The sequence below is a fragment of the Musa acuminata genome, chromosome BXJ3-8 (genome assembly GCF_036884655.1).
Source record: "Musa acuminata AAA Group cultivar baxijiao chromosome BXJ3-8, Cavendish_Baxijiao_AAA, whole genome shotgun sequence".
NCBI classification, from domain to species: domain Eukaryota; kingdom Viridiplantae; phylum Streptophyta; class Magnoliopsida; order Zingiberales; family Musaceae; genus Musa; species Musa acuminata.
Window position 1 is genome coordinate 3920874 of NC_088356.1, and position 12568 is coordinate 3933441.

The following is a 12568-nucleotide window of genomic DNA, read 5'->3' on the forward strand; positions in this document are numbered from 1 at the left end:
GATAATAGAACACTCATCCAAATTGGATAAGATACTCTAATACTTCTTAAAATCTAAGTATAATAATAATAATAATACGAATGGATTAAGATATTTACGTTTAACTAGAATGATCCTCATCGACTATAATATTTTTTTTATTAAATTTTTAATCCAGAGAGCTGAATTTTGGATATATTCACTCTGGAAAATAAAAATAAAAAACATTATCTTTTTTCTGAATTTAATCATTAGCTTGAATAAGTAGTTCTAGAGAATGGGCAAAGTACTTGTGCTTTCATTTCAGACATTAATCTCCATACTTTTATATTCTCCAATCAGTGATCTTAAATTAAATGTCAAAGACAACTCACAAACAGCCTATATCACATTATTAACACATTACAGTGTCATGATCTTTTAATGCTACTTTACTTTCCTAAAGATTACCCATGTTGTTGTCCTCTAATTTAGGTGGAGATAGTAACCCAAACATAGTCCACTGGATCACTTTGTAGAACCTCCTCCTTTTCTTTATGATTGTATATGTTTCACACTAATAATATATAATGATGATAACCAAATAGTCATTTCATTAAATATAATTTCATTTATGATTGTATGTATATTTTATGATTACACTTGATATGTAATAATTGACAGAAGCACAATAAGGACTAATAATAATTAGATGGTGGGTTATATTATGGTGTGACTAATAAATTTATATAGGTTTTAAATAGTTTGTGAATTGTAAATGCTCATTTATTTGTTCCTTATTGAAAGCTTGATAAAATAATAATTGTACATATAGATTCAATTTAATAGTAATTGTGTTCTGTGAAATTTTAAATCGAATTAAAATTAAATTAAATCTATATTAAATTTTGTAACAGGCACGGGGAGGGCACGTGTGTTGGACGCCACCCGCATCCGATGACTTGGAAATTAGAAGCCCTAATTTGCCCGCAACCCAAATACCAAACGTCGCCCGGCTCGGTTTCCACCAAAGACGAACGAAACAGAGAGAGGTGTCCGTTCGGCGGGTTGTAAGAACTTCACATGGAGGTACGCAACCTCTCTTCCTCTGAGTCTTCTTCTTCTTCGTTGAATTCTCATGTTGATCAGGAAGGAAGGCGGTGTGTGGTGCAAACAAGTTTTGAGACATTTTTGCCGTCACTGTCGTTCGATTCTTCTCGGGGGTTTTGTGCTAGCTTTTGGATCCGTTTTCTAGGGTTCGTGATTTGTCTGAAGATTTGATTTTGACGAACATAGTTCTTGTTTCGGAGTTAAATCTGCGTTGGACTCGTTAATCTGTAACCCTAGCATCATATGGGCGTGAAGATATGAAAACGACTGTGGTTTGCTAAGGTCGTACATCAAAATCCTTTTTCCCTTTTACCTGGTTCCATGGGTCAATCGAGTGCCGCGCTGCTGTTTTGTCTTGGATTTTTGGTTCTTTCTTGATCTCCCACCCTTATTTCGCTTGACAAATGTATTTTGTTCGTTTCCCGTTATTACGAATATGTTTGTGGTTCTTGATTTCTTCTAACAAAGATATAAACTTGGTAAAGCCTAAATCGTACACTTCACTTTCATGTTGGCATTTATAGAGATTTTTCTATTCAATTTCTTTAATTTTTTTCGCAATTTATGTCATAAATCCGTTATTTTACAGCACAATATTATTTTAAATGTTCTATGTCTCACATTCTTGAAAGCTTTTGCCTTCACTGCATCCTCTACTGTTAACGAACTCTTCCCTTTTGGTCCCGTTCATCCTTTTAATTATATATAAGTGCTTCTGAAGCTAACATCTATCTCATCTTTCACCCAAGTGCTTAACTTGCTTTCTAATGTAACAATCTTGACTTGGCCAGCTGGAATTGACAAAAATCGTCATATAACAACACTACATTGCGTCCTTCCTTGTCAATTTATCATGAGAGATTGAATGCAACAACTATCGATTCCCATGTGTTGCTGACAACTTAAATGGCAGAAGAGGGCTAACCCCATTGGTTTTATACTAGCTAACCCCTTAGAGCATAGCTTGCATTTTAGTTATTTAGGCTTTTGCATTAAGTAATATTTTTCCAAAACACAATGGGGTGAAATGGAACATGAAAAGAATATGGAACAAATTATAGATTTTGAGCATTCATGTGCGAATGAGGCATATCTGCCAGAATTGCCTTAATCACAAGATAACTAGCTGAATTTTGGGTATTAGCCAAAGTCAGTTACAATCAGGCGTTTTGGACATGTTATGCTTGAAAATGATGGTTCAAGTTTTGACAGCTTAGCTGTGCTGCTGGGGTTGACTAAGGTCAACCGGCTTTTATTTTATCTCTCGGCTGTTCACCATAATTGATCAAATGATTGATCTGGAGCAAATTTGGTTCCTTCTCTTGTTTCTTTTTGGTCTTCATCTGGTGACAAATAAAAAGATGGATAAGTAAAACAAGAGGAAGAATCAGTTGAGAAAAGAAGGACAAGCGGTGATGACGACAAACTCCACCACCTCTGGTGGTTCCCACACGAACTATAACCCATTTCGTAATCTTTAATTCTTAGAACCTATCCCCCACTCTATCCTACTTCAACTGCATCCAAGAAACCTGCTTTATCAATATTTAATGGATTGTGCATAAAGTACTTGACTTTAGGTTTGGCATTTGTGCCTTGTGATCAAATATGCTTAATTCTAATCCAATTGCATTTGTGCCTTGTGAGTGGGGTGTTCTCAATGCCTTAGCTAGCATATATGGATGAAAGATTTCTAATACGGCATCAGGAACATTTTCTGTTAAGAGGAGAGTCAGCATAAAACATGCATTTATATATATAAAAAAAACAAGATGGTATAGTGATTCCATTATGAGGATGGAAGGGATCAGTTAGCAAACTGCAAAGTCTTGAGTGTGTCCTCCTCCTGTTAAAAAAGCAGGTTTGCAAAGTTAGAATCAAACTTGCCAAACACCAGTATTGCTGTTCTTGTTATTAGAAGCAAGAGAACTTAGATAACACATATTTATGGACTATTTGGACCTGAGAAAAGCTCTCACTTTTCCGGTCTACATTGTGTGGAATGATTTCATCATAAGATCTCTGTAAGGATTCTTGCCATCCCTCATTTTTTGTGTCTTGCATTAGATCAAATGTCATAAGTATTGCTTTTCTCAACACCAGTATTGCTGTTCTTGTTATAAGAAGCAAGAGAAATTTGATAACACATTTATGGACTATTTGGACTTAAGAAAATATCACTTTTCCAGTCTACATTGTATGGAACCATTTCATTCTAAGATCTCTGTAAGGACTCTTACCATCCCTCATTTTCTGTGTCTTGCATGAGATCAAATGTCATAAGCACTTATCTTTCCTTAATGTCTTGCATGAGGCAAGTTCTCATGAGCATTATTTTCTTTTATATATCTTGAACTGTGTCAAATGTCATAAGCACTATTTCTTTCTATCTTCTGTACAAAAGTAACAAAACTACTTATTTCTCTGCTAAATTGGTTGTTGTCACAATCAGATGGGCCTATTGAAATACAAAATTGTTGTATGGTTAAGGATGATGCTCATCTCCCAACTGGATGAAATTAAGTATGTCTAAATTTCTTTGATTTAATAATCATCTCCCTTTTATTTCTGGTGGCTTTGTCTAGTCTGGCATGCCAACTGGTTCCCTTGATGTTTGGACGACCAGTTTTGTCTCCCTTTATTTTACCCTTTGCTTTTTTTTTTCTGATAACCTTACAAGCATGTTTTTTCTCTTTTTCTTTTAGTATGCTCAGCTTCTCTACTTGAAGATGTAAGGCTGCTTACATTTGATTCTGTCCAAGCCGCACATTGGAGAGAATACAAGGCTTTCCCTCAATCATAGTTTTCTTCCCTTTCCCTCTCTCTCTCTCTCTCTCTCTCTCTCTCTCTCTCTCTCTCTCTCTCTCTCTCTCTCTCTCTCCAGATATTATTTTTTCAACTCAAATTCCAACTTGTCCTATGTCATCGCTGGAAGGGTTTATTATATGACAAAAACCTTGTGATTTAGTTAATCTTGACTTCTCTTTTTTTTTTTGTGACAGAAATCACGGAAGTCCACCAACAGTGTTGGTTCATATGCAGTGCAGTGTGGTGAATGTTTTAAATGGAGGCTAATTCCAACAAAAGAAGAATATGAGACTATCAGGCAAAACTTCATTGAGGATCCATGGTTCTGCCACAAAATTCCAAATCTTTCCTGTGATGATCCTGGTGATATAGAGTATGACAATAGTCGAGTTTGGGTTCTTGATAAACCAAACTTGCCCAAGACTCCACCTGACACTGAAAGGCGGCTAGTTATGAGATCAGATTACTCTAAAATGGATGTGAGCTATATTATGCCTAACGGAAAGAAAGTAAGGAGCTCAGTGGAGGTTGACAAGTTTCTAGAAGCATATCCAGAATACAAGGGTAAAATGTCTGTGGCAGATTTTAGTTTTACATCTCCAAAGATTCCTGAAGAGATGGTTCCCAAGGATATGGAGGGCAAATCTTCATCAGCCAGAAGCAAGCGGTTGAAGACACAAAATTGATGCCATGCACAAATGTGGATTTTGTCTTGCCTGTAAGCAACCGAGCAACAGACTGAGTAATGCTTGTGGATGTTGTTCGTGTTTGTTCCCAGCTAGCAGGGAACATTCCCTGTGAACCGTAATGAAATATGTTGATCATCCAGACAGCATTTCAGTGACTGTTTCCCGGTGAGTTGGTTGAAATCAAGTTCTTTGTTGCCTAGTACCCTCACTATTTGTATCTTGTCAGCCTATCCTAGAAAATTTTCAACTTTGTCAAGCTACGTACTGCTAGCTAAATCATTGTACTAATATGTTAATGATGCTGCTGCACCAACCAAACGCTGTGCTTTGCTATGCTTTCTGAACTGTGTTGTAGGTAGAAAACGTGGTTGTGATATAAGTCTCTTGATAATCGTTGTCATGTGTTAGAGTTGCATGTCGCATTAGGGTGGGATCGCATCTGATGTTGTTGCAGAGGAGACTTTTATAAGGTTAGCATAGGAGACTATTAATAGATTATGTTGTTTTATTTAATTAAGTAGGATATATTATAGTTATGATTGGATTCTGAGTATGATTTTTAATTAATTAAAAAATAATTATGATATGATGTTAAAAAATAATTATGATATGATGTTTGGGGCGATGATCTTTTCTCTCGTTTATAAATAGATAGAATTTCTTAAAGATTATATACATAATGTGTATATATATGTGGATACGTATGTAAGTGAAAATGGAGAATGAGGATATGTGATATTATTGAGAGATTATAGATTTTTTTTATTTATTTTTAGTCATGTGAATCGATCAACGAGAGATTATAGAGTTTTTTTTTATTTTCTTATTGTCTTTAATTCATCGTTTATAGTTGTCTTGTGAAAATAGAAAGAGAGGAAAAAGTGAGTCTAGTTCTCGTTGCATATCAATATCGCTATAACTTTTGGATTTGACAACATATGCCTATCGATTATAACCTTTTGAATGACATTGAAAAGTACTCATTGTAAATTTGATATATTGTTATTTGGTTCAGGATTTTGGTATTAATAGTTTTTGTTCTTATAATTGAAATCAGAGTTATATTTGTGAAATCTAAATACTTTTAGAGCTATTCATTAGCACCCTTTGCTTATAAAAAAGTGTTATTCAATTTTTCTTTACGATGTATGATCGATTTGTTTGTATTATTGATCTGTTTTTTCTCTTTGGTCCGTTTTGTTGCTTACTTATGAGCGATGTGAGGTTCCTCGTGCTTTATCGATAGCTTGCTATTGACAACATTATTGTTAAGGGCAACAACCTTCGATGGTTGTTAGTCTAGTCGTAAGAAATACCTAATGCAAGTACTGTAGGGTGTGGTAGCCCTACGATAACACCACTATATGTGGTAGCTACAATAGTATTACTGTTAGCGACAACAATAGTAACACTTGCTGCCCATAATCGATGTCAACTAGACATTGAAGGTCGTGGTTCCCAGCGATTGCACAGCAAGATGTAAGGGCACAATCGTGCACCGCAACGACCGTGGAGGTCGTTAGTTAGCGATAGGGGCGTTCCACCCACGATGAATGCGGTGGTAGGGCGTTCCACCGCTAACCCGTGGAGGTCGTTAGTTAGCGATAGGGGCGTTCCACCCACCAATGAAGTCAACGATCAATCGTGTGAGGATAGTTGCCCCACAAGCGACGATAGACGATAGACGATAGACGATAGATGACCGCTGCATCGTCGACCCACATGCATGTGTGAAACGATGGTTACATTATATATCCTTTAGAAACCAAAATTTTAATTATATATCCTAAGTCAAAATTATAGTTTTACACTTTAATATTTATTTATTTTTAAATTATGTCCTCAATTATAAGATTATTTAATTTAATTGAATATTTTGATCGGACTTGATCACATCGATATTTTGATTGCTTACTAGATTTAGATATCGAATTTGGAGAAAATTAAATTTTGATTAATTTTAATTTTGATAAGTCTAATTGGGTAAATAATCGACTCAAATCTATGAGCCCAATTTGGATAGTCTAATTTTGGGTTTATCCAATTAAATAGGATTGATTAATATAAGGATTTCATACGGATATATATATATATATATATATATATATATATATATATATATATATATATATATATATATATATATATATATATATATATATATATATATATATATATATATATATATATATATATATATATATATATATATATTATGATGGTCTTTAATAGTTTTCTCATATGGTATATTGATAAAATTTTGTACATGATAAATAAAAATTTAATTATTATTCTTAGATATTTATTTAATTATTCACATGTATATATTTAAAATTATAAAATAATATTTATTTTTTACATAAACGTATGATTTATGTTTCATCATATTTATAGTTATCATATGAGTTTTTCTTTATACTGATTAATATATAATAATTATTATGATTACTATTATTATTAAATTATTTAAACATAAATTAGATTAAAAAATTATTGAATATTATTTATAACTCATATATTTATGTTTTCACCAGTAACTATTAAAGTGGCCTAAAATGATAGATTTATGGGATGTAAATTATAATAAATATTTTTATTATTTATATGATATTTTAAATTATATTTTAAATTATTATATTATCGTCAAAGTGGTTTAGACTAATAAGTTATAAAATTATATTAAAAAATTAATCATAAATAATATTAAAAAAATAATATTCATAATGACACATATTATCAAGAGATTTAGATAATCCTAAAAAGAATCTACTTTGAATAATAATATGATTAGGTATGAAGATGTTTTGAATATCCTTACAATCCTCCATGAATATTTTTGTATGAATATTAAATATATATATCAATTTTTTCACCTAAAGGTGAAATAGAGATGATATCAATAGTTCATTTATTGAAAAACTCAAATAATTAATATTATATTATTGTATTATAGTGATACTTGTCTTTATATTTTTTAGATTAAATTATTATAAATAGCTTGAGTGTATGTAATTTAGATTTAGATTAGATTAGTTAAAAAGATCACAAACTTAACTATCGAAAGTTTTATGAAACAAATAATTAAGACAAATGATTATAAAATGTTTAAAATATTTTATTTTTTGATAATTATTAATAATACTTAGACTTCATTAGAGTATACAACTAATGTATTGGAATATTTAAAGATCAATTTAAATTTTCTGATAAATCATTGACTAACATATTAATGTAAGAACCGACTAAAATTTAATATTATAATATTTGAGGAATTCAAAATTATATCGATATGTAAGCTCGAGAATATTGAGCATGAATATAGTTAAGTCATTTATCGTATAATTTATTCTTAATTCTATTTTTTCTTAGTTTGGCTCATTTAAAATTTACTATAATAATATTATGGATAAGTGAAACTTAATTAAACCAATTAGTATATGTGTTTGGAAAGAATTAAGATTAAAATAAGAAAGACTCATAATATTATGAATAATATTGAATAATAATAAAAAATTAAAGTATAAATCACATTAGTTTATAAATTCTATATAAATTTATAAAAAAAATCTTCACAGTAAAATGCTACTTCTATAAAGATCTTGTGAATGACTATAGAGTTTGGTTTGAAAGGAATATATAAGTATGATATTTGTATGTTTTAAATCAAACATTACAGAAATCCTATTCTGATACTTGGTAGATTGATTCTGACACTTCAATATATATTACCAATAATAAAGATTCAATTTATCATAGAAATCGAAAAAGAATGAAATATTCATCGTTATAATGAATCATCTTAAAACGAAAGCGATAATAGCTTGTGCTTATCGTCTATGCCTAGAAATAATTCATTTGATGGATATGAAGGATGTATATTATATTCCCATAGTTCTTGAAATTTGGGTTCATTATCTAAAATTGTTAGGATATTATTTTCTTATTGTAAACTTAATGTATTTATAATTCAATAAAAGTTAACTTTTGAATTATATATAATAATCCATACAAAATTAATATGAATATTGAGTTTACAATGATCCTGTAATAAAATATTAAAATAAAATATAGTTTTATAAACGCTTTTAGGTTATATATGCTTATATCCGTAGGTCATTTAATGTTCCATATTTTAGTGGTATGCATAAATAAAGTCGAAAAAATCAAAATTATCATATTTGATAGAGGTGGTAAATTTTATGGTAGTTATGATAAACCTTATCATAATTTTGATTCTTTTATTAGATTCTTAGAAAAATAAGATATTTATGTTCAATATGTTTTACTAAATGTTCCACCAATAAGTTTGTTAAAAAATGAACTCGTCCTATTATAAGAGCTTGATAAGTTATTTTTTTATATCTAAATCAATACAAGAAGAAGTTCTAATGACGGTTATGTATATCTGGAATAAGATTCCTATTAAATCAATTATATTAACTCTTTTGAGTTATATATTGGCAAGAATCCTAACTTGAGACATTTTTATATTTGTGATTGTCTTAATCTTCAAATCATATAAAAATAAATTTGCTTCAAAGGATTATTCTGGGTATTTTGTTGGTTATCAAAGAAAATTCAAAGAAAAATAAGATATTTTTAATCATGAATTTTCTTTGATAACATGACTTTTTAATCATGTGAATTAGTTAATGAGATATTATAAATCTTCTCATCTCTCCTTTGTCCTTAATACATCGTTCATAATGATCATGAGAATAGAGGAGAAAACAAGTTTAGTTTTCCATCGATATTATTATAGCTTTCAAATCCAATAACAATACACCCTAGATTAGATAAAAGTTTTTTAAAATACATATCATAAATTTGATATCTTGTTATTTGATTTCATATCTTCGTATTAAAATTTTTCGCATAACAAAAAATAAAAAAAATAATTTTTATGCTCATAACTATAATCAAAAGTAAATTTTTTTGTAGGATTAATGCTAGAGAGTGTTTAAGTTAAAATATTTTTATTTTAAAAATAAAAAAATATTACATCATAGACATCTAATTTAAATAAAAAATATAAGATAAATAATTTATTAAAGATAGTAGTTGTCTGGTACTCGAGGAAGAGATGGTTATTATTAACGGTATATAATTCAGGAAGGTGAGTATATTTCTGCAGTAGTTTGGTCTGATGATTGACTCGGGTTCCACGTGTCATGATACGATTGATGCAAAGTATTCATCATATTAATATGATGGAAGTCAAAACAAGAAAAGGGTAATCTTTTCCCCCCTTTCATTTGTGCGGCGATACGAGGATAGGGCAGTGGGCGCACGCAGGCCTTCCAATCTCTCTCGATCGCTCTCTCTCCTTCGCGCTGCCTCTCCTCTCCGCTTGGCTTATCGAGATGTACCCGTTATACGCGGCAGCTGCTCCTTCCGGCTTCAGGATTCCAAAGCTTCATGCCATCTTCTCCGCTCCCAAACCCACTTCCCGCTCCTTGGCCCTCATCTGCAGCAAACGAGTTCGAGCAGAGGCGCGACCTGACGGCGTAGATTCCACCACCGCCACCGCCGCCACAGCCGAGGAAGAAGGCAATCAAGAAGCGCCGGAGAGTAGCAGCGGCAGCGGCAACAGCAAGCCTACCTTGGTTACTCCCATCAGCGATAAGGAGATTAAAAAGGTAGGCTGTATTGTCATAACTGTTCCAATCACATGTATTAGGTTCTTTCTTTATCCAACATGCGCTGAGAGTATCTTAGCTGACGCAACCTAATACGCATTAAAACCGAAATTATTTCCAAACAAAGCCTTTTTTTTCTTATGGTGTCATGAGATGCTTTGATAACCCTATTATTTCAAACAATTAGGTGACACTAAGTTCTTAGAATACAAGTCAATCTTGAGGTTCTTGAATTGTTTGAAATGACAGCAAGTTCTTAGCATATTATGCCCATGTTTCCTGACTTCAATTTGTGTTGGTAGGTTGTTCAAAAGACTGCTGCAACCTTTGCGCCGAGGGCTTCCACTGCAACCAAGAACCCTGCTGTGCCTGGCACTGCACTCTACTCTGTGTTTGAGGTCCAAGGATACGCATCAATGTTGCTTGGTGGAGCTCTCTCCTTTAATCTTATATTTCCCTCAAATCAACCCGACATATGGAGATTAATGGGGATGTGGTCCATTTGGATGTTCAGTAAGTTTCTTTCATTCAGCTCTTAGAATATGTTTAGATCAGGTTTAGTTACAATCAACAATGTTGGCATTATTACCTCTTCTTCTTCCTCGTCTGTTTTTATAGTGGATTAGTGCCTAAAAAAATACTAGTACTAATTGTCTTGTTACAAACATCAGATGCTCTGTTTTGCTTTTCTTATTTTTTTGCCCATTCTATTTCGCTTAACATTGACTTCATGAAACTTAGCTTGCGAAAATACTCACCAGGTAGATTGCCAAGTTTGGTTATTCGTATGTTTCAAGAATATATTCTCAGCACTTATGTTCTACGATCTATTTATTTCTAATTAATCTAGCAGATTCTAGCATTTGACATATGAAATTCTTAAATTTTATCAGTTATGTGTTGATTTATGGGATATCCATTTGTTGAGAACTTCGTACTTGACTTATACTCTGGATTTCCAGACAATTGAACTCATAACTTCTAACTAGTTGTCCTTGTTTTTACGATGTTCCGATATATCAACATGTGTGTCGGAACTTATTGTATTTAAAAAATGAAAGAGGTTTTGGAGAGGAGGGGAGGTGCGATCAAAAAAAGGAATATGCAACCATAATGGAGAAGAAGATGAGAGACGGCAATAGTGGAGTAGGAGTAAGAGTACTAATGAACATGGGAGATCCAAGAGAGAGTGAAAGAGAGAGGGACGTTAAGAAGTTATATTTAGGATTTTTATTAGGGTAAAAAGTAAAATTACTAGAATTGTGAAAACTTAAGGTCCATATTTTGATCTACTAGGAAACATACATTGGGCAATCCATGGTTTGAACAATTACTTATGGTTTGCCAATTGAGCATTTTATTTACTGTCTTGAATAATAATGTAGACATTTAAGAAGAGTAAATTAGATTATGTCAATCTGTGGTACTTATGTTTTGATTCTCTATGTCCTAATATAATGACTCCAAAGTCATCCGATTCTGCAGCCATACCTTCCCTCAGAGCGCGTGATTGCTTGAAGAACGAGAAAGAAGCTCTCAACTATCTTTTTCTTCTCATCCCACTCCTGAATATATTGATTCCATTTTTTTGGAAGTCCTTTGCAGTTGTGTGGTCTGCAGATACCATTGCCTTCTTTTTGATGTATGCATGGAAGGTAATCTCTTGATTTCTTTTCAGCTCCATTTGCGTTTCCATTCTGCACTAATTCTGTCCATTAATCTACAGCTTGGTTGGCTTCAAAGATCAGAGTGACGGCGCACCAGGTAGAATGTTTCGAGCATATGGTGGTCTTAAGATTTCGTAGGACTATAACATGATGTCTTTCCAAGAGTCAGCTTCAGCTCAGAGATATGAACACGGTTGAGCCTGATTTCATGTAAAGTCGAACTGCACAGTTTTCGGTAGTTGCAGACATGAGGGACTACCAGAGAACTTGGCTTGGTAGGGATTGGGGGATCAGTAGCTAAACAAGCTTGTGGAGAATGATTGAAGGCAGAAAAAGGTTGCTTGTTGGATTCCTAAAGTTGTATATTGGCTAAGCATATTAATTGCATACCCTTTTGCTTAAAAGGAAGGGAAGGAACCCCAAAAACTGATGAAAGAGGATGCCCTCCCTGTTTAAATAATCTCAATCTATTTAAAGTGACTCTAAATAGGTTTTGTAAAAGCTGTATTAGTAGTGTTATAAACTCATAATTTGCATTATCTTGAGCAGGTACTTTTATATGATTTGAATTATAGCAATGATGATGAAGCCAAAGTTTTGCTCCATGACAACCATAATGTGAGATAGGAAAAACATTTCACAAAGCTTGCAGCAAAGGATCATGTTGATTCCATCTCCAGTGGATGGAATGTCTATT

At 32.5% G+C, this 12568-nt stretch overlaps 2 protein-coding genes across 2 annotated transcripts; both read left to right on the plus strand.

Moving 5' to 3' along the window:
* The first annotated feature begins 886 nt into the window (after positions 1-886).
* LOC135644583 (methyl-CpG-binding domain-containing protein 4-like) lies at positions 887-4898 on the plus strand. Its single transcript, XM_065162287.1, has 2 exons — positions 887-1047; positions 4071-4898. Exons 1-2 carry the CDS (start codon positions 1042-1044, stop codon positions 4560-4562), a joined length of 498 nt encoding a protein of 165 aa, XP_065018359.1. The 5' UTR covers positions 887-1041; the 3' UTR covers positions 4563-4898.
* A 4900-nt stretch (positions 4899-9798) lies between these two features.
* On the plus strand, positions 9799-12410 carry LOC103993732 (protein RESISTANCE TO PHYTOPHTHORA 1, chloroplastic). Its single transcript, XM_009413903.3, has 4 exons — positions 9799-10204; positions 10507-10717; positions 11690-11859; positions 11931-12410. The coding sequence occupies exons 1-4, from the start codon at positions 9929-9931 to the stop codon at positions 11955-11957; spliced, it is 684 nt and encodes a 227-aa protein (XP_009412178.1). The 5' UTR covers positions 9799-9928; the 3' UTR covers positions 11958-12410.
* Positions 12411-12568: the final 158 nt, after the last annotated feature.

What these genes read in the sequence shown, in the direction of transcription:
- LOC103993732 (XM_009413903.3), top strand. Translation starts at nt 9,929, where the DNA reads ATGTACCCGTTATACGCGGCAGCTGCTCCTTCCGGCTTCAGGATTCCA. An exon ending in GTGGTCCATTTGGATGTTCA is followed by an intron (nt 10,718 to 11,689) that starts GTAAGTTTCTTT and finishes CCGATTCTGCAG; the next exon opens with CCATACCTTCCCTCAGAGCG. An exon ending in TTTTGATGTATGCATGGAAG is followed by an intron (nt 11,860 to 11,930) that starts GTAATCTCTTGA and finishes ATTAATCTACAG; the next exon opens with CTTGGTTGGCTTCAAAGATC.